We start from the raw sequence: 22,388 nt of genomic DNA, 5'->3' as shown, positions 1-22,388 counted from the left end.
AACGCCAAGGTTTCGCACACTGGGAAGTTCCCAAAGAGGGTCCTCAGGCTGATGGCTCCCACTTCCCGCCTCACCTTGTCTTGTCGGTCCAGAGCACAGCCCTCCTGGATGAGCGCCGCGATGACCTCGGTGTTCCCCACCACCGTGGCCCGGTGCAAGGCGGTCTGATCCCCCTGCAGGTGGCGCAGGGGTGAGGACAGGGGTCAGCTCTCTTCCCCCATCACCCCCCCACCCCCTCACTCCTCCACTGGACACAAGGACATCCCCCATCACCGCGGGCCAGCTGGGCTCTGTGGTCTAGTTAGTAGGCAGTGCGTGCCAGGAAGAGTCATTTTGTTCACAAACTCAGTGGGAACCTGAAGCCAACCACAGAACAGCCCTCGGCCTGTCCAGAGCCAACCTCAGGATAAGGGTCAGACCCTCACCAGCCAGCCCAGAGGAGGGCAGTGTGACTGTCACATCTGTGAAGAGTGGGTGTGAGAGCCGGACTGTGTGCACTGTGCAGTAAAACCAGCGGTGCCTGGAATGTTTATTCCTTTCTGAGTCCTCCCATTCCTGGCAGTCAGGGACTCAACTCGCCTGCTCTGTCAGTTAGCAGCGCTGATAACTGGATGGCGGATGTGTGATTGTTGATTGGACTGGACCTGGCCAAGAGCAATGCCGGGGTTACCCTTGGTCATCCGAGGATGCCAGGGACTCAAGCTATCCCTGCACATCTCTAAGAAGCTTCTCCTGGTGTTGCCTGACAGTATCCTCTCTGATTTAGAAAGCATTTGACCCCTTTCCCTGTGATCAGATTCCTGAGGTTGCCAACCTTCTCTTTCTCCGTGCGGGCACCAAAGGGAACTTGACTTTTCCCCTAACTGCAGTTGAGAGAAGGACTAAAACTCCTAGAGCTAAGACGGTCAAGTCTGTAACAAGAGAGAGGACTAAAGTGTCTGAGCACATCTCATCTCTGACAGGCACTCAGGAAGTCAAGTAGAGACAAATCAAATCCAGCCTGGGAGCTGCCTTGAATGGGGAGGTGGGTGAAGAGTGAGGAAAATTCCTGGTCGGAAGAAAGAGGCATAGGGACAAGAGGGTCTGGAGATGTGAGTGGTGCACAGCCTTGAGAGACACCTGTCACCTCACTGGGCCTCAGGTTCTTTACCTGTGAAGGGAGGGAGTTGATGATCCCCAAGGTCCCTCCCTTCCCTTCCTGGGGTCTATGATTTGGTTGGCAAGAGTTTTTCATAGAGTTTCCTGGTGAAGCACTGGAAGGGTAAAGGACATGCCCCAGGACACCCCTGGTCCTTAGCCCAAGAAAGGAAAGAGAGAAAATTAGAAGACAGAAAATACAGAGGGGTTTAAAAGGCAGATGCACTGCTACCTAGAACTAACATCATCAAATGCTGATTTTACTTACTAACCTCCCTGGAATCTACAACAAATGACAATGCACTTTAAAAGCACTTAATCCCCCCAAAGTTCTGGAGATGGATGGTGGTGATGGGTGCATAACAATGTGAATATACTTAATGCTACTGAACTATACACTTAAAAATGGTTAAAATGGTCAATTTTATGTTATGTATAGTTTATCACAATAAAAAAAGCACTTAATCCTATTTAAAAACCAAATTCACATTTTAAAAAGCATTCTATTTTATTTATTTTGTTTTTGTTTTGGGGGGAGATAAATTAGGTTTATTTATTTACTGATTTGATATTAATGGAGGTCCCGGGGATTGAACCCAGGACCTGGTGCATGCTAAGCATGCACTCTACCACTGAGCTATACCCTCCCCACAAAATTCACATTCTTAAAAAAAAAAAAAACTCCCTTTAAAAATGAATGAGGGGAAATGATTTTTATTTTGTCCCTTATACTTTATAATACTTTTCAACTTTTTAGTATAATTTTTAGCATCAGGAAAAACTTCTATTTATTAAAAGTCTAAGCTGTACCAATATACCAGTAACTGGACTGTCTATGTCTCAGAATCGTTTCTCACTGTTTATTTGTAGAATTTAAGGGATTTCTGCAGTGATGGGTCAGGACCTCCAGCCCTATTACCATGATTCCATCCACTGTCCACTGCATTCTATCACAAACCCACCCTTTGGCATCCTAAGCTATTATCCCATTATAAATTAGGTTTTGACTTGGTTTTCTTTTCATCCACCTTTCCAAGACCCCTAACTCAAAAAGGACACTTTCTGTGTGCCATGCAGTCAAAAGAAGAACATGGCCACTGGGTCAGTGATTGCACAAGGCGTGTGAAGCTGTTACATATTCACTTCAAACATCTTAGGAGGTGTTTCCGGATAAGGTGGACTTAAGGCCCAAACAAGTAATCATGAAAAATTGCCCAGCTTTAACTTTTAAAAACTTCTATAAGATTTTCCAAGCCCGTTTCCCTACCGGAATGGTTATAGGTTTCCCAGAATGGACTTCAACTGCAATTGATTGTTTCTGACCTGATGGTGCCCTATTCTCAGCCACAGAGGTGAGGCTGCAGCCCGCTCCTTCAGGGTAAATACCGACTTGGTCAGATTTCTAATTGCTAGAGAGAGGCCTTTTAAGATTTGCACAAACTGCGGCACTCTAATTAGCACTCCTTGGACCAATCACAACGACTTATGTACGTAATGAAACTTAACCATTCTGTCTGTGCTGTGCATGAAGAGTGGGTTGTGTCCGCCACTCTTGCCGGTAAGTCATCCCGCAGCCTAACCTAAGCCTGGCTTTAGGTCAAATGTTTTATTGTGTTTCACGAGCTGCCACTAAATCAGGAGTTTGGAGCCAGAACGTCATTGTTATTTATTACTTGCTCTTAGCATGAATCTCCAGTATTTGCTTCTCTAGAGATAATTTTCCTTTGTGAAACTCTGGCTCAAAGCAAGAAGCTAAATCTAACTTCTAGGTCAGCCCTTAAAAGTAAATTTTCAGATGGATGATCAAGACAAGGAGATCTGACGACTGGTGTGAGGCTGCGGTGGGAACACAAGGGTCTTCAGCCCCTGGGTACAGGTGACTCCTGCGTGACCCCTTTCCTTGCAGAGACCCTTTGCAGCACTGCCTGTCTCCAGGCACAGCTTCCCCTTCGTCTTCAAGCCCTCAGTCACAGATCCCACTTACAGCCTGGGTCCTTGCCCTGTCTGTCTGATAAACATGGCTGAAGTGAAGGGCAAAGCCAGCCTTTCCCCACCCTAAGTGGTCCTTGAGCGGGACCATTAGCTTTGCTCACACCATGTGGGGTGGTTCTGGAAGCCTGGGCACTTTCTCTGGTGTGTAAAACCAGCCACCCTGAAGCTACCAAGGGGAGCATTAGAGGCTGAGAGACATGAAATACATAAGCCAAGGGCCACCTCGTGCACTTGGCCTCAGGGCTACTCTTCCCCCGAACACAACACAACAGAATACCTGAGACCCTCGACTGAAATGGGGTCAGTTACCTGTGGAGCAACTCTTTCTCCTATAAAATGAAAACTGACTTGAAGTATTTCCTCTTTGAAATATGACACAGAAAAGAACAAAATGTGTCCTTAATATATACTTACTAAGAGGCGAAAGCAACAACTCTGACATCTTTATTTCTATACAATCTAAATATCAGCCATGAAGTTCTGACACTTGGGAGGGGGTGAAGGTGGGACGAGTGCAGCACTCTTAGCAGCACTGACTCATTTACTCAGTGAATATTTACTGACCCTCTCCTGCGCTCGAAGCGCCATGGCATCTAATTCTCTCATTTAACTGATTGAAAAAACTAAGGCCCAGTGTGGTTCAGGGCCTAGCCTCAGATAATCAGCTAATTCGGGGTAGCACAGCTGGGCCAGAATTCAAATTGTGAAGGCTTTTTGCGCTCAGCCCAAGCTGTTTGCAGCCTGTGAAGTCCATCAACCTTAAAACAGGCCTAAAAAAAAGATCAGGTGCAGGTTGAGGCTATAGCTCAGCTGGTAGAGCACATGCTTAGCGTACACAAGGTCCTAGGTTCAATCCCCCTACCCCTACTAAAAATAAAACAAACAAGTAAACATAATTACCTACCCCCCCAAAAAAAAACCAAAACAAAACAAAATTACATGCTTGTTAAAAAAAAAAGTGCTTCTGTGGGATGGGGCTGCCTCTTTACGGCATCATCAAGCTTAAGTGCTTTTAGCACAGTGCCTTGGCCAGTACGGGCACCTGAGAAGTATTTGTTGAAGAAGCTTCTGCCAGGAAACTTGCAGAATCAGCAACCTAGCACTTTGGCAGTTTGATCTGGAACACGCAAATCATGTTCCACAGTGACTGTGAACTGACCTGTTTGCAAAGTACATGAACTGCCACCTCTCGATTTTTCTGACATCAGTGTTTCTTATTTTGGGATTTTGTTTTTAATTTTGTTTTAACTTTTTTCTTTGTGGGGAGGTAATAAGGTTTGTTTATTTATTTATTAATTTTTAACGGAGATACTGGGGATTGAACCCAAAGACCTCGTGCATGCTAAGCATGCACTCTACCACTGAGCTATACCCACCCCACCTCTTACTTTGGGAGTTAAGAGGTTTGCAATATTTGAGGTCTAAATCTTTGTTCTGAAATGCTTTTAGTGTTCTCTCCCACATGGTGAAAAAGAGTGAGCACAGTGTGGGCAGATTCCAAAGCCAAGCTCACAGAAGGAACCCAGTCATGCAAAGGTGGAACACGCCCCTCTTCTGGAGGAATCCCTCCCAGGTGGCACAGGCAGACACGTGGCAAGGAAGCTCGAGACAGGGTAGGTGCTCAAAGCAATTGCTGACCTCTTTTTCTCTCTCTGATCTTCTAGGGTTCTTCCTAGCCTTTCTTCTCTGGTTTTTCTTAGTTTTTTCTTCCTTCATGCCTTTTACCGTGGCCACAGGGTCCTGGACTATTTCTGAGGTGGGGGCTGTGTGATTGCTCATGGACCAATCAGAGATGGCGTGAGAGCTCCAATGAGCGTTGACAGGGTTGGCAGGAAGCAAGAGAGAACTTGCTCCTGGAGTTGCATATTCTAAAGAACTGGTTTCCACGGGTTCAAATTCATAATAATCCCACTCCAGGGCACTGGAGGTCATTCTTCAACTAATTTTCAGCCTTTACCATGATATAAAGAACAGTATCTGTAGAACATGAAGTTAGGAGTAAATTCTTCATAACATTAACATCCTCTATTTATACCCATCATCCAAGACAGATAACTTCTGAAATAATTCTGAAATAAATACTTAATCTCCCAGATTTTTAAAAGAATATCCATAAAGAGTTTTCCTCCTTGAATTCCTCCATGAGTTTCAAGGCTGATCAACAAGCATAGTAAACATATAGAGGACAGACATGAACCATATTCTGGCCAGAGCATTCCTTCAGAACTAGTAAAGGTCAAGTCACCCTTCTCCATTCCCAACTGTTTTCACACTGCCTTGTTGCTGTTGTGTTTTTGTTTTGTTTTGTTCTAAGTTGTCTAGGAGAAGCAATGTACACATTGTCTACAGCAAGGGAAAGATGCAAAAAAAGAAATAATTCCAATAAATGAAAGAGACAGTCCCTCTCTAAAAGAGAGCTGGCTTTCCTCCTGCGGACATGTCCCCCTGTGGTGACGTTGTGAAAATTCTTGATTCTTTTACTTCCTATCTTGCCTGAAAGAAACAGCAGCAGTTCTAGAAAGTCAGCATGACTTTTGCTGCAGAAGAACACAGTGATACTCAGAGCTCAATACCTGAGGCAGTAGTGTTGAGTCGGGATAGGTTAGTATGCCTGGTATTGCAGCCTTGCCACCATGGCAAACAAGGGCTTTAATTATGCAGAGAAGACCAGATACATCCCCGCATATCTGCACCAACATCTCAATGCTCTGCCTTTCCTGTGGTCAGAATCTCTTCTCTCTCCCTGTATTTTTGCTCTCGTCATGTAAGGATAAGATATAATCAGGTATGTTATGATGACTATAGTGCAAAGAAGGAAAAAAGTATCGAGACCCAAGGTAAACATCAACAGCTTAAAGCTAAATCAGCATCTTTTGAAAAATAACACCCTTGCTGACTCAACAGATTCCAAATATAACCAGAAATTTATGAATGACAGCGGACAGCCTGCTGTCCATTTATAAAACAATGACATATTCAGTTATTTCTTTGAGCATGCTGTCATTCTCATGTGTTTGCCAAGGTTTAGGACATTACACAGAGACCCAAAGAAGACTAGAAGCACTGGTGACCCACAACCTAGCACACCTGAGGGTTTGAAATTTGATTAACATTCTATAACCACAGTTATCAAAGGTGAACCTGGAAAGGGTTGTAACTGCAAACTCTCCCAAGATTCTGTGTTCCTCACAAAAGTTCTTGCGTTATCATCAGGACCTTCTGCTAGTAGCCCACTGGAGGACAATACACATAACGTTTTCTGAATCTCCCCTCCCTGAAGACCCAACAGGGCAACCCCAGGTACTACATGACTCCATGCCAGCCACTGCTGATTTACTCAGGAATGGATTTTTGACCCCAAAGGAGTCAACTGGAATCTCTTTCTAGATAATCTGACTCAAGAAACTCAGAGACTGAGTCTCAATCATGGTGGTTGCACTAGAGTGAACTCTTTCTGGAGGCTACCTTTTTCTCCAATTCCATGAGATCAGTGTCCTGTTTTTTTCCTTTAAGTTGATTCTTTTTAACTAAATGTATACTGAGTAAGAGAAATCAAGGCAAGAAAAGAAAAAAAATTTAGTTTTTAAGCCCCACCTTTTCTCCAGGGGCAAGTTTGGTCAACAACACACTTCTAGCAGGCCTTGCCCACACTCACTTGTGAGTGTGTGTGTGTGTGTGTGTGTGTGTATTTGGTGTGCTCCTTTATACTGAGACAGGACACAGACAAAATGCCCTTCAAGGCTCTGTACTTAAATAATACTAGATAGGAAATAATAGTACTAGATGGGAACCTAGAAGGGAAAAACACCCTCCACTCCCAAACTCAAACTTGCTACTGAGGATGGGTCCCAGAGCAGGTCTTCAAGAGGAAGTTCTTCCTACTAAGATGCAGCTACAAAGTGCTGGCAAGCATCCGCTACTGTCCCCACCCCCAATATCTGGTTACATGCTGTGGGATTCCAGGCAGACAAGCCTCCTTGACAAGCATCCCCTGATAGAATGATGGCTTCTACTCACATCATCCTGGACATCGAGGTCGCAGCCAGCCTTCAGCAAGATCTGGACCACAGAAAGATGGCCCTTGTTGGCAGCAAGATGCAGGGGGGTCCGGCCATGCTGTTAACGCAGAGCAAACACTGATTTCAGAACCAGACATCACAACCACTCCCCTGGGGGTGGGGGCCTAGAGCAAGGTTTACACAGTGGCACTCCCTGCCTCCTTCAGTTTGGCAGGAGATACTTACGGATTTACCCAGAATTCAAGTTTGTCTCGGTTAACCTTGGCTATTGGCATTGTGATCAATGAACAAAATATGCTCAAAATGTGAAGACTTCCTTCAGTGCATCATTTCTACTCCCCACTCACCCAACTAGGAAAGTGAAGGGTTTCATGTCTTCTCTTACTTCCCCACTGGTTGGATACTCAGGGTTGGTTAAGAGGTCACATTGAATCTGACAGGGTAAGAGATGGGACAGCAGCAAAGGGTTAAGTTAATCAGTCCCAGAAAAGTCTGGTTAGTAAGTCCTCAAAACTGAAAATGCTATGCAAGCCATCAGAACAGATCCTCCCTGTTTTAAAAACAAAATTTAAAATTACAAAATATTTCAGCCATTTAAAAATATGAATACTATTTTTAAATGTACATACCCACAAACGACTTTAAGAAAAAATTAGAAAAACTGTAGCCGCCGCTCCTTGTGAACCCCTTCCAGATCTCATCTCCCCTTGTCCCAGAGGTAACCACTCATATTTGGTGTTTGTTACTCCTTTGCCTTTCATTTCATTTTACTACATGTTTGCAGCCATACACAATAGATAAATATTGTTTTGATTGTCTTCAAACCTTACATAAATTGTGTTAAACTGTACAATACCATTTAGCAATTTTTTGGTTCAACACTATATTTTTGAGTTTTTAAAAAAATTGTCAGAGCGGTGGGTATAGTTCAGCAGTAGAGCATATGCTTAGCACGCACAAGGTCCAAGGGTCAGTCTCCAGTACCTTCATTGAAAATAATAATAATAATAATAAATAAAAATAAAAAATATTGTCACAAGTACTGCCAGTTCATCATTCACTCACTCTCCCACTGATGGGTTCCAGACTGCTCTCAGCGGTTTGCAGGACACATGTGTGTGCACCTGAGTAGGCTTCTCAGCCTGTCCCTGGGTCATAGAGACAACTGTTCCCTGCAAGCAGGCTCCTGAGCTATGACACGGCGGAGGACACCCAGAATAACCCTCCTCAGTGTAAGTCAACACTATCTGGAGAACCGACCTTGCCAAACTCCAAATTCTCCAAATTCCGAAGGAGACATTATGTTCCCTTTGCTTTCTCCTTCAAGTTCACCGTGAAGAATTGTTTCCACCTCTGCTCCAAACAGCATTTAACCACAGCCCCCACCTCTGCCGAAAAAATCCCGGAGGAATCAAGAGTCTCACATGGCCTTGGGCCTTTTTAGCATCTTGATAAAACTTCCCAAAGACTTTACTAATATTCTAGCAGGATAAACCCGTTTATGATCTCCATAAAGTGCCGGCTGGCCATGGGTAACCAGCCTTGAAGGAAACCAGAGATAGCAGACAATAAAGGATCTTAATTTCAACCCACGAAATGCAATCAAAGCATTAGAATGATTATGGGAAGAAAGAGGTCAGAGCTCACTTTAAAATTAGAATTCTTAATTAAGAAAAAAAGTTTCTCCCAAGAAAGTGGGCTATAAAAAGCCTTCATAAAACAGCCATGTCTGGGATGAGATGAAGGCGTGACCTTCCCTGGCTGGCGATGATGCTCCGCACGGCTGAGTAACCTTGATTCCTCAGACAAAATGTCCACAGCTGATTAGATGGAACAAAACAACCTGGTTCCACTCAACGGGCCTGGCCCCAGGCTCCATCTGCCATCATGTGTCCTTGTCAAGGATGCTGAAATCAGTGGCCTTCACAAAGCTTCTAGGGCATTCTGAAACAAAGATGTGTGTGCTGTGAGGAAGGCTGACAGGAGTGGGGGACACAAGTGCTTCTGAGGAACTGGGAAGTGTAGACCACGGCGGGGAGGAGCTGCCCCCCAGAGAGGCTGGAAAGGAGGCCACAGGCCGCAGGGTAACAGGTCAGGTCAGGGCAGCCCCGAGGAACAGCCTCGTCGGCAACCAGGTGTTACTGCGTGGAAGCTGAGGCCCGAGGAGGCAAAAGGGTTTCCCCAAGTGAACACAAATAACCAAAGGCAGGAGAAGGAAACACTGATGCGGCTCAAACCATGTCACATCCAGAAAAGCACTTTAGAAACTCTGTATCACTAACAAGATGGCCCTTCCTACTCCAAGTCAGCAGAGGCCCCTCTGGAGAAAGGAGAGGCCAGAGGCCCTGGGGCCCGACAAGCCTAGTTCAAACCCCAGCTCTGACTAAGAACACCTGTGTGATTGGTGCAAGACATGCTCTTCAGCCCATCTTCTCTGTCAAACAGGAATAGCCTTCACCATCCACCCCCTAGGCTTGAAGTAGGATAAATGAGGGAACATGCACCACCTACCACGGGTTTCCCTTCCCTCCAACTGTCCTCAGTCCTCACCCCTGAAGACACCCCAACTATCCCCCTCCTGGACACCTGGACACCTTTACCTTAAAGATCAGTGAGATATTTTCAATGGCACAGACCTGGGCAAAGAGTTGGATCTCAGATCACCTGGACAGCGAGATGAGCCCTAGCTGGAGGGTCGAGGTTCCTACCAGCCAGTTCTGATCTGCTCATTCACTTCCATTTTTGAAATACAATCCAAGGTTCTAAACCTCCATGTCTCTCTGGAAGGGCCTTCTTTACTGGGAACAATCTTCTCCAAACCATGCCTTCCCCAGTTCTCCAAGAAGAAATGTCCCGGGCTTGTGTTCTCCACTCCTACAGCACTTCGGCTCCCCCTCAGGAAACCACCACAGTCTGTTCTGAGTGTCACCCTGGGCGCTGGCTTCTCTTTCCAACCTGGCCGCCATCTCCCTGAGGGCAGGACTGTGTCTTCCATGAATGATGAAGCAAGTTGGCTCTTGGGCAGTATAGGGCCATGCCAAAGAGGCCTGTGTCCCTCAATCACAGGGCAGGCCGGGGCCACCAGCAAATTCCACAGTTCGGGGCTTGACCAGTGAAGTGGAGAGTCCGGGTGATTGCAGACTTCAAGTTCTGGGATGTCTCAGCCTCTCAGAAGAGGTGTAGACATCCTGGGGGCTTTTTACGAGCATTTACACAGCTTCAACAGTGACACTAGGGCTTCTCTGAGGAAGGTCAGCACCGCCCCCACATGCCTGCCTTCTTTTCTGGCATCTGATAAAACTAGTGGCAAAGCCAGTAGCAACGAGTTTCCCACTGACCCTGAAGCTGTCCACTCCTGTCCCCTGGGCTCTCCTAACACCACCCCTTACACACACACACACACCACCCACCAAAGTAGGAGAGCAAGCAAGAAAGGAAGACAAATGTGCTTGGTTTTCCTGAACACTCTGTAGCGAAAAGCAACAAAAGTAGAGTCATTCAGGGGAGTAGCTGTTCCTACCCTGCACACAAGGATACTCCAAGGCCATGCCTGATGAATGGGGAAGGCTGAACCCCCCTAAGTGTGAGGGGCAAATAAACACTGATCCTTAGAGGGGACTTTGAATGACCCAGACTCAAGGGTACAACTGCTCTCATCTCCATGACCCCAGGACTGGCCAGTGGAAGAAACAGAAACAGGAGAAAAGACTGTGTACCATGGATGATAAGTGGAAGAACTTTCTGGAACATTGGTTTGTCTGGGTCATATCCCAGTTCAAAGACCAATTCAGCCCAACTCAACCCAGGCCCTGGTGGGCCCAGCAAGACCTGTAATGATGAGGACAAGAGCAAGACAGCAGCAGCCAACATTTATAGGATGCCTGCTATATGGTAGACACTATCTCAAGAATTTTATTAGCTCATCTATGTATTAGCTCAGTTGATCCTCCCAACCCTATGAGGTCGGCACTATCATTAAGCTCATTTTACAGATGAAGAAACTGGCACGGAGAGACTGTCACTGGTTCCATGTCATGCAACAGGCCATTTGAACCTGGATTCACCCCTATGCTGGTGGACCGCAGCCCCCATGCTCTGACCCACCAGGCTCCCTGTGGCCTGCTTGCTGTGGGGGTGAGGCTCTCCCCTGGCTCTGTGCTCCCTCCCAGGAGGCTCCCAAGACTCCCAGATGATGACTTCTGAGGGTGCTAGGAAATAATCCGGTTTCCTTAGAACCTCAGGGATGAGGAGAGAGGTTGCCCATTCTCCTTGTACATCTGAATTGCCTGGGAGGCTGGTCTGTTTGTCTGTCAGTCCACCTGTCCGGATGCCAGAGCCCCCTCCAGTTCCTGACTCAGAGCTCTGTGCGGTGCAGCAGCAGGGGTTCTACAGCCTCCCCAGGTGACTGTAATGAGTGACTGGGGCTGAGAACTACAGGACGAGATGAAGACAGACCAGCATAACCCTCCCCGGAGCAGCTACAGGCCCTCCGGGGAAACTGCTGTGTTGGGCCTGTCCAAGCGGGAGTCATTCCTCTAGCTACATTCCTCATGATGCTTTCATCCCCACCTGTCATATAGAACACTAAAAGACTGCATCTCCTCAACGCAGAACTCCCTGAGTCTTCAAAAAGTATATAAGCAAGATACTTACTAAATTTTTGGATATAAGCAATATAATGACATTACTAAAAATTTGGAAAGTAAAAGCAAATCATCTGTGACTCTACCACCCCATATAATGATTATCATCTTTATCAGTCTTTTCCCTGCATCTTTTCTATTGATGCTTTTGCCCAGTTACACTTCTAGGTCACATAAAACCAGCTTGCTTGTGCATTAATACTATGCCTTAAACCAGTGGTCCTCAAACTTTATTGGGCAGCAGAGGGCTTGTTAAAAGACAGATATCTGCCTCCCTCCACCTCCAGTCCAGGGTTTCTGATTTTGTAGGTCTGGGGTGAAGGCTGGGAATTTGCATGTCTGACAAGTTTCCAGGAGAAGCAGATGATGCTAGTAGGAGACCACATTTGGAGAGCCACTAACAGAAACCACTGGTTTTCAACCCTGTTTCACAGTAGAGTCACCTGAAAATATTTTTAAAATCTCAAATTTTATCCCTAAAAGGCTGGATTCCATCAGCCTAGGGTGCGGTCTTGGCATGGGTGGGTGTCTTTTTAAGTTCCAAGTGATTCTAACATGCAGCCAGAGGTTATGAACCTCTCTTTATGTGCTTTAAAGGTGCTTTAAAGGTGTGGGTTCCTCCATCCTGCCTTGGGGCAGGACGGGCCATCTGAGACCAGCGGGGAGAAAGGGCGCAGGACCTTACAGGGAGCACACATCCCTGATCAAACCAGGGAGAGGCAGAGGCTGGGAGCCTGCTCACTTGCAGGGAACCGAACAGCAAGGAGCCTTAAGTGTTGCCAGGCAACCACAAAAAAGTGGCCTCACTGTCAACAACTCTGGGCTCTGGTCTGGGTGCTGCTTTGTCCTGGCAGCACCGTGCAACCCGACTTCCAGCAGAACTGCTGCATGGGAACATCAGAGCGAATCCTGTTCCAGCAGGTGACCCATAAATCACAGTCACAGGCGATCATAAAGGGCGCTCAGAACGAAAAGTCCCTGCTACTCATTTGCAAGAGGCTAACTACCAGCTGGAGGGGGCGGTGCTCTGTCAGGGAACATTCCAGGAGGAGGATTCCTATTCAGATAAAGATCTTCCACCGATGAGGACGACAAGGGAGCCCAATCAAAGGCAACCAGCTTAAAATACACCTTGAAAGGAAAAGGAGGTGTTTTGTTCCTCCACGTGTTCAGATTTGGTACTTAACCTTTCTCACTGGATGCTCCAGGCAGATTGAGGTGCTTACACTGGAGAGATCTCCCTAGGAAGGGGTCAAGCCCCAGGGAGGGAGGCCAGGGGTCATCTGAAGACCACAAGCCACAGAAACAAGCCTAGAAACACTCTTCATAAAGACTCCATGGTGCCTGGGAGCCCTGGACCATGACCCTTGTTACTCATTACTCCAGCCAGGCCCCAGAGGCTGGGCCACAGCTCCTCTCTCTTGTTTAAGTATCTCGGATCCTCCTTACTAAAGGGCAGGACTTTCACACGTATAACACCTGCCCCATGAGCACCTGCCCCGGGGATGCCTGCCCCACGGACACTTGTTCCGTAAACGCCTGCCCCCTGAATGCCAAGCCTGGACACTCCGCAGGGCAGCTGCCTGGTCTAACACAGTGGACCAGAGAAGTGAGGAGGAAGGGTGCTGGTGCTTAGCCATTCCTAGAACACCACCTTTGTTCAGTGATATGTTTTTGCTCAAGGTCACACAGACATGGGACAAAAGGCAGCTAAAGGAATTAAGACTCATTAGCTCGAAGAAATAAAACAATTTAACCATCTAAACTAGGGGTTGTTACAAGGAGGGTGGTTGCAGAGATGTGACCCACACGGTGGGAAATAGTTTAACAGGAAGAATTTAGATACAGCCTAAATTAGCAAAATAATTTCAAAATGACAACAGTTCCTTTCTTCAGATTCTGAGAAATACAATAGGTCAGGGGTGCAGTCGTTTTTGAGGCAAGTAAAGTCTGTCTATATTACCTGTAGCATTAAGGAAATAAGAAAGGAAAGAGAAGTAGGGAGCAAGAAAGTTGTAATGTTAATAAAGTAAGGAGTGGCACATTTTTTAGAAACAATATAATATTCAGATTGAAAAGGGCCTTTGAGAATTTAATTGGATGAGGATAATAGGGCTAACAGAGGTTCAGTGATTTTTTTAAGAGCTCAAATCTTATATGTGGCAGAACAAATAATTAGAATCCTAGCCACTTGGCTCCTTATTTAGGTTTTAAATTGTACAAAATTCCCCACCAACTTTCTTAGGTGGCCCCAGGGTCCGCTTAACATAAACAGCGTTCCCGGAGTTTCAACTGCCTGGAATGGTGTAGAGTTGGGTCCAAAACTTCAAAGTCCTTATCTTAGGCTTATGATTCAATAAAAACAAAGTTAGAAAGGCGTTCAGGAAAAAAATGGGCAAAGAAAAAGTGCCATGGATAAAGGTGAGAAAATAAAACTTTACATTAAAAAATTATAGTTTAAAAAGCCTTCAGAGCTTTCTTTCCTTTTTGGAAATGTGTTTTGTCTGCCTGTCAACTTGGATGAGTGATACATCGCATCTTAATCAGACTGTAGGTGACAAGAAGCAGCAAGGGGGTAAAGTCCTAGGATGACAAAAATCAGGATCCAAGACAGCCTCAGACAGGAAGAACAGCTAATTTTAACAAGACAAAATGTAATGGGGGCAGATGTAAAATTCCTGCACCGAGGGTCAAAGGTCCAATTACACACAGGTAGGGATACTGGGATCGTCCCGTAAAATAAGCATGCTCCCTTTTAAAAAGGTCAGTTTCTTATGCCAAAAAGCTTCATAATGCTTTTCTAAGTCTTACCTTGGGGAGGGTCTAGTAATCATAAATAATTTAGAGAGGCGATTTGAAATGCACATGGTTAGGAATCCATTATTCAAATATAATGGCTTAATTAAAAAGAGGATTCCTTTCAAGGTGATGTAGAAACTGTCAGGGTTGGTCTTGTTTCTAGAACGGTCCACCAGCAAGAAGGACCAAAGTATTTCAGGCACCTTGACTGGCTGTTAAGAATTCCATTGGTTCCTGTAGTACATCTATCTCTAAATTAGAAGGTATCAGTTAGTGGTCTCCATGCTCCTCACACATAGCACTTAGACAGTATTTTCAATGGGTTGATACACTGACAGAGCAAAGCATGGCAGTCCAAGTGCATGATGAACTATGGCTGGGAGATAAGAAGTGTCCTCTCTTATTTCCATATTTCTAATCACATTTCTAATCTTTTCTATGATAATTAGACTAATTTAATTTAAGTTTTCTGCTTCTTAAGTGAATTAAAAATTTTTTCATTATGGTCAAATATACATAACATAAAATTTATCATTTAAACCATATTTTAGTGTATAATTCAGTGGCATTAAGTATATTCACAATGTTATGCAACCATCACCATTATTCAATTCCAGAACTTTTAATTATCCCAAAGAGAAACTCTGCATCCATTAAACAATAACTCCCTCCTTCCCCGACCCCTGCTAACTTCTAATCCTACTTTTCATCTCTATTAATTTGCCTATTCCAGTGCCTTAAATAAGTGGAATCATACAATATTTGTCCCCTTCTGTCTCTCTTATTTCACTTAGCATAATATTTTCAAGGGTCGTCCATGTTGAAGCATGTATCAGAATTCCTTTCCTTTTTAAGGATGAGTAATATTCCACTTTATGTTTATACTACATTTAGTTTATCCAGTCATCTGTTGATGGACGTGTAGGTTGCGTCCACCTTTGACTATGAACACAGATGTACAAATACCTGTTCAAATCCCTGCTCTCACTTTTTTTGGGTACATACCTAGAAGTGGAATTGCTGAATTGTATGATAACTCGATGTTTAACATGAGGAACCACCATACTGTTTTCCATTGTGGTTGTACCATTTTACGTTCCCACCAGCAATGCATTAGGGTTCTAATTTTTCTGCCTCACCAACACTTTTTTCTTTTTTGTTTTGTTTGATGATAGCCAACCTAATGGGTGTGTATCTCATTATGATTTTAATTTACATTTCCCCAGTAACTAGTGGTGTTGAGCATCTTTGTATATGCTTATTGGCCAGTTGTATCCTTTCTTTGAAGAAACATCTTTTCAAGTCTTTTGCTCATTTTTTTTTGAGTTGTTTTGCTCTTGTTGAGTTGTTAGAGTTCTTTATATAATCAGGATATTAATCCCTCATCAGATACGTGATTTGCAAATATTTTCTCCCATTCAATGGGTTGCCTTTTCACTCTGTTGATAGTGTCCTCTGATGCACAGAAGTTTTTAATTTTGATGAAGTACAATTTATCTAATTTTCTTTTTGTTGCCTTGTGGGTGGGTCCAATTTTTATAATTGATATTTTGCTGGGACCCTCCATTTACTTTAAGTTTTCATATTCTTGGAGTTTCCCAGTGATAGCAACTAACACTGAGTCCTTATTATCTTCTAGGTAATCTATTATACCATTTTGTCCTCCCAGCCACCCTAAGATATATGTGGCAAACATGGGACTGTTCCTCACATCCTTTTCTTCCAAGCTCATCAGAGAAGAGTATTTCTCAACCTCTCCAAAATTAGGTGTGACCACATGACTTGCTCCAGCCATGAAATGAGTCTGTGATGTATCAGTTTAAGTCAGAAGCATTTTAGAGCTAACGGGCAGTTCTCCACACTTCCTTCCACTGCAGCACTGGAACCAACAGATAGTATTCCAAATGGCAGGCCTCCATCAGCTTGGCCCTGAGTAACGGCCATGGTGAGCAGAGCCTACTCTCCCACCCAGCCCTACTGGCCCACAGTGGACATAAAATATGAGCAAGAAATAAACCTTAAAAAATTTTTTTAAGCTTTTGAGATGCTGAGTTACTGCAGCATAACCTAGACTACACTGGTAAATGTAAGGTAGCTATTATTATTGCCCCATTTTACAGACATAGAAACTGAGGCAAAGAGGTGCAATAACTTGTCCAAGTGCACAGGTGCTATGCAGTATAATGATATTTGAACCCAGATTGTCTCAATTCAAGGCACGTGCTCTTGACCCAGCAGTTTTCATGTGATGCATCATCACAAGGCATCTCTATGTGGAAGTAGTCCTGGTGCTGGGAAGTGAGGAGCCCAGCTGTCTCCCAGACCTTGTGAGTGCTGGGAATAAGCTATTTACTAGAGAAGAAGAAATATCTATTGGCACTGCATTGCCTTTTTTTTTTTTAATGCTTGTACTGTCTTTGTCTCTTTCTTGTTTGTCCTCCCTTAGTACCTAGAATTCGAAAAAGTTTCAGACTATCTTAGTTGCATTAAGAGAATTAAAAGTTGGGGCTGTTTCTACAAAGGAACCTTAACCAGGGCAAATGCAAATTTCATGAGGCCTCAGATATACACAATTCTGGAGTCTTTCCTTAAGAAAAAGATTTAAAAATTACAAATACAAAATCAAGTTGGGGGCATTGAAAGGGGCCAGTGCAAGCAAGGGCCCTGAAGCCTAAACTCCATCAACTTCAGGGTAAATCCACCTCTGTCTTAGAGATGAAAATGGTCACCCTGGGGTCAGGCTGTGTCCAGCAAAGTGAGAGAACCGCACAGGGAGAGCCAGATGCCCAGGCACAGAGCAGAGGCTGGGTTGACCTCTCCTCCACTCAGATCTTCTTCCACGTCTAAAGCTTTGTAGATTCTGAGGTTGCTTTTATAGAAGCAGCTCCTTTTTCTCTCTGGCAGAGGTCTGTCTTCTGAAGGGACCATTGCATGGGTATCTAAGAATTGTTTTCTGTAGTCAAGGTAGTAGGTGTAATTTACCTGACAAGCATTTACTGAGAGCCAGGCTAAGTACTGAGACTCCAAGGATGATATAGACAAGGTCACTGCCCCTGCTAGCTCAGTGCCACTCACACATCCTACCAACTTTCCCACAAACAATCACTGCTCCTTCTTGACAAGCCCAGAAGGGGCCCGGAAGAATATTGCTCCATAAAAATGCCAGAAATGCACCACCAGAACTCAGGACCAAGCAATGGAAAAACTGGAGGCATGCATGCCTCATAGTGTCACTTCGCGCCTGGGGCAGGGGGACGCAGATGTTCCAGAGCTGCACCGGCCAGACTCCAAGACCCTGGGACTCGCTGGTCGGCCTTAGGCTGAGGTTGTAAACTGTGGCCCTTAGGACACAAATAGCTTTTAATTGTAGCCTTGTGTTGTTCCTCCCTTCCCTTTGTAATGTTTTTAAATTAAACTTTATTTTGAGATAGTTGTAGATTTACATGCAGTTTTAAGAAATACAGAGACCTCCCATGTATCCTTCACTCACTTTCCTCCAACTGTAACATCTTGCAAACCTACAGTGCAGTATCAGTCAGGATACTGACACTGATCCAGTTCAGACACACAGCAGTTCTATCACTGAGGATCCCTCCCCTCCCCCGCTCCCATCCCCATCCCTAACTCCTGAGTAACCACAAACCTGTTTTCCATTTCTTTAATTTTTTCAATGTCATAAATGGAATAATAGAATGTGTAACTTTGCATATATCACTAGTTTGTTCTTTATTATTTCTGAGTAGAGTTCCACGGTATGAATGTACCATAATTTGTTTACCCATTCATTTGCTGCAGGCTTTTTCCGTTTGGGGGGCTGTTATAAAAAAGTGCTATAAACATTTGTGTGTATGCTTTTGTGGAAACATAGCTTTCATTTCTCTTGGATAAGTGTCTGAGAGTGCAATTGCTAGGTCAAATGATAGTTGCATATTTAGTTTTATAAGAAACTGTCAAACTGTTTTCCAGAGTGGCTGTATCATTTTACACTCCCACCAGCAATTTGTGAGAGATCCAGTTTCTCCGCATCCTTGTCAGCATTTGGTCTTGTTACTTTTTTTATTTTATTTTTTTAAGATTTTATTTATTTTTATTTGGTGGGGGAGGTAATTAGGTTTATCTATTTATTTATGTTTAGAGGGAGTACCGGGGATTGAACCTATGACCCTGTGCATGCTAAGCATGCAGTCCACCACTCGAGCCACACCCTCCTGCCTTGTTACTTTTTTAAAATTTTAGCCATTCTAATAGGTGTAGCGCCTCTTTGTGGTTTTAATGTGCATTTGCCAAATGGCTAATGATGTTCAACATCTTTTCACCAGCTTATTTGCCATCTGTATATCCTCTTCGGTGAGATGTCTCTTTGTGTCTTCTGTCTACTTTATAATAGGCAGGACTGTTTATTCCTGCTGAATTTTGAGAGCTCTTTATACATTCTACCTACAAATCCTTTGTCAAATATGTGGTTTGCAAATATGTTCTCCCAGATCGTTGGTTATCTTTACATCTTAGCAGAGTTGTTCACAGAGAAAAAGTTTCAATTTTGATGAGATTCAGTTTATTAATTTATCCTTTTCTGGATCATGTTTTAGGTAACAAGTCTAAGAATTCTGCCTAGGGGAAGGGTATATAGCTCAGTGGTAGAGTGTATGCCTAGCACACATGAGGTCCTGGGTTCAATCCCCAGTACCTCCATTTAAAAAATAATAAAGTGAATAAATAAATATGATTACCTCCCCTAACCAAAAAAAAAAAAAAAAAAAGAATTCTGCCTAGCTCTAGATCCTGAAGATTTTCTCTTTTTTTCCTAAAAATTTTATAATTTTATATTTTGCCTTGAAAGTCATGATCCACTTTGGGTTGATTTTGTGTAAGGTCTACATCAAGGTCCACTTTTTACAACCTATGCATGACCAACTGCTCCAATAGCATTTGTTGTAAGTTCTTCTATTGACTTGGTTTTGTACCTTTGGAAGAAACCAGTTAGGCATATTTGTGTGGGTCTATTCCTGGGTTCTCTACAATCTGTTCCGCTGCTCTACATGCTTCTCTCTCCACAAATACCGCATGCTTCTGATCACTGTAACTATATAGCGGCCTTAGTATCAGGTAGAGGGATCCCTCCCACTTTACTCTCTTTTTCAAGATTCTGTTAGCTAACCTAGGGTCTGTGCCTTTCCATATAAATTTTAGAATAAGCTCTTCTATATGTGCCAAAACAAAACAAACAAACAAAAAAACCACTATGCTGAGATTTTAATAGAAGTTGCATGAACCCTGTAGGTCAATTCGGGGAGAACTGTTTTCTTTCCTATGCTGAGCTCTCTACTCCATGAACATGATATGCTACTCCAAGTGTTTACGTCTCCTTTCATTCCTTTCATCAGCATTTTATAATTCTTCAGAACCTGTACAAGTTTTATTAAATTAATACATAAATATTTCATTTCTTTTGGCGTGACTATAGAGGGTATTGTTTTTAATTCCCATTTCTACGTGTTCATAGATAGTAGAATATAGCAATGCAGCTGATTTTTATGTGTTGACCTTGTATCCTGCAGGTTTGTTCAACTCTCTTATTAGTTTTAGGAGTTTGGGGATAGATTCCTTGGTATTTTTTCTATGTAGACAATCATGTCTTCTGCCAATAGGGATAGTGTTATTTTTTCTCTTCTAATATGTATGACTTTTCTTCCTTCTTCTTGCCTTACTGTAGTGGCTAGAATGTGCATCATTATATTAGATAAGAATGGTAAGAGCAGATATCCTGGCCTCCTTGTTCTTTGTCTGAAAAGAAACTGTTCAGTCTTTCACGATTAAGTATGATGTTAGCTGCAGGATTTTTGTAAATGCTCTTTGTTGTGTTGAGAAAGTTCTCCTCAATTCCTAGTTTGTTGGGAGTTTTTAGCTCAAAGGGTTTTGGATTTTTGTCAAATGCTTTTCCTGCATCTGTTGATATGACCACATAATTTTTCTTGTTTGGCTTGTTATGGACTAAAATATTTGTGCCCCCCAACCCAATTTATATGTTGAAGCCCTAATCCCCAATGTGATAGTATTTGGAGGCAGGACCTTTGGGAGGTAATTAGGGCTTGATGAGGTTGTGCAGGTAGGGACCCCATGATGGAAATTGTCCTTATAAGAAGAGGAAGAGACCAGAGCTCCTTCTCTCTGTCATGGGAGAACCCAGTGAGACAGTGGCTGTGGGCAAGCAAGGAAGACAGCCCTCATCAGGAACTGAATCCACCAGCACCTTTGTCTTGGACTTCCTCACCTCTAGAACTGTGAAAAATAAATGTTCATTGTTTAAACCACCCACCCTGAGCAGACTAAGACATCTATTGATACGGGAATTACACTGATCGATGTTGAATCAGCCTTGCATACTTGCAATAAACTTCAGTTGCTCATAGCGTATAATTTTTTATCTGTTGCTCTATTTGATGGAAACACAGGCTAAAAGAGGACCAGGCACAGTTGCCACCTCCTCACCCATCTTGGTTTATATCCTTGGTTTATGACAACTTAAACATGTAACAGCCAATTCTCATTGGAAACAAACCAAGAGGCCTGCTGAGAGAGAATTTTCCGTCTCTAAGCAAGTTCCTGGCTTCATTTATTTTCTGAAACCTAAGTCATTACAGCTTAAGAGCGAGAAAAGCACCAACGGACCATCTGCACTGGCATCTGAGCAGAGGCCCAGGTGGGCAGCTCAGCGGCTGCTAAAGCTCCTTCCCTCTCCGGCTTCCTCACCGTACGGCACCCCAGAATGTGGATTAGGCGATGGCACTTTGAAGTCTTAAAACAGACCAATGGACTGGCCTGGAAACCAGTGATCCTCCCATGCATTTTGTTCAGTTAAGATACAGGTATTTAGGGAGGATTTTTAAATGCTGCCCCTGGCTGTGCTGTGACATTGTAATCTCTCCTTTAGCATGGTTAGGACCCACAAATATATGGCTTTAGGTGGTGTTACCAGCACATTAATCCAGTTTATAAAAGAGTCAGCTGTGCAGTCTGAGGCTTCCATTTTAAGTGCGGACTGCTAAGGCAACAGCGTGCAAACTGCTCAGATGGTCCACGGGGATGGGGAACGGTGCACGACTTGCTGTGTCAACACACAGGCCACCACATCCACCAGGTCTTGGGAAAGAGGTCCGGTGTTCACCCCTGCCGAACACTACTGCAAACAGGAGCAAGAGGGAACAGAAGAGGCCCTGCAGGGCAAGGCACCTCTTCCAAGACTTCCCCAAAGGCAGTGAGAGAACTGAGAAGATTCTCAGGCTGACCCCGGGATCCCTGTTCCAACAGCAGCCCCAAAGCCTCTTCTGAGATGCCTGAGTCAAAGTTGAGGGTCCATCCCTGAAGTGTTGAGCCAGCTCCCCTCCATTACAGCACATCTTCCCACGGGCCCAGGAGGGGACTCCTGTCTGACTCACTACACCAGTTCTCACATTGCCCTCTCCCACTGAGAGGTCCCCTCTCCTCCCTCCTAAGAGCATCTTTGGGGAGGGGGGCCCTCTACCTTTGCTGAAGCCCTCGTCACTGGGCTGTCTGCCTAATTAACACCCCCAACATCATAAGTTAACACTTACACTGAGACCTTCCTAGTACTGACCCACTAACTTTCCACGCACATCTCACAGGCAAGCCACACAATTCACAGCATGCTTTGCCTTCCCACGAGTATTTCCTGCAGGCAAACGTGTTTCTAGCTTGAATCATGGCACTGAGAATATCACTCTTCCGTGGTATTCCACAAAGAGCGCCACTGACTCACCCAGCGCTCGGCAGAGAGGTC

General features: G+C 44.3%; 1 protein-coding gene across 7 annotated transcripts in view; it reads right to left on the bottom strand.

Moving 5' to 3' along the window:
• Window positions 1-22,388, bottom strand: part of ANKRD6 (ankyrin repeat domain 6) — a 105,811-nt gene that overhangs the window by 72,035 nt on the left and 11,388 nt on the right. For 5 of the 7 annotated variants that reach the window (XR_012074837.1, XR_012074836.1, XM_031680227.2 and 2 more), the window contains exons 1-3: window positions 7,147-7,243; window positions 4,768-5,106; window positions 75-173 (exon numbers count right to left, since the gene is read on the bottom strand). Coding sequence is in view for 5 of the 7 variants with exons in the window: in XM_031680227.2 (XP_031536087.1) it covers window positions 75-173; window positions 4,768-5,061 (393 nt within the window). In the remaining 2 variants the exon portion in view is untranslated. Of the gene's footprint in view, window positions 1-74; window positions 174-4,767; window positions 5,107-7,146; window positions 7,246-22,388 lie in introns of those variants that run through there. The other 2 variants (XM_015235998.3, XM_006200288.4) reach the window with 1 other exon arrangement.

The sequence above is a fragment of the Vicugna pacos genome, chromosome 8, assembly GCF_048564905.1.
Source record: "Vicugna pacos chromosome 8, VicPac4, whole genome shotgun sequence".
Taxonomy (NCBI): Eukaryota; Metazoa; Chordata; class Mammalia; order Artiodactyla; family Camelidae; genus Vicugna; species Vicugna pacos.
The sequence above is the reverse complement of the archived record's forward strand: the minus strand, read 5'-3'. Positions and strand labels throughout refer to the sequence as shown.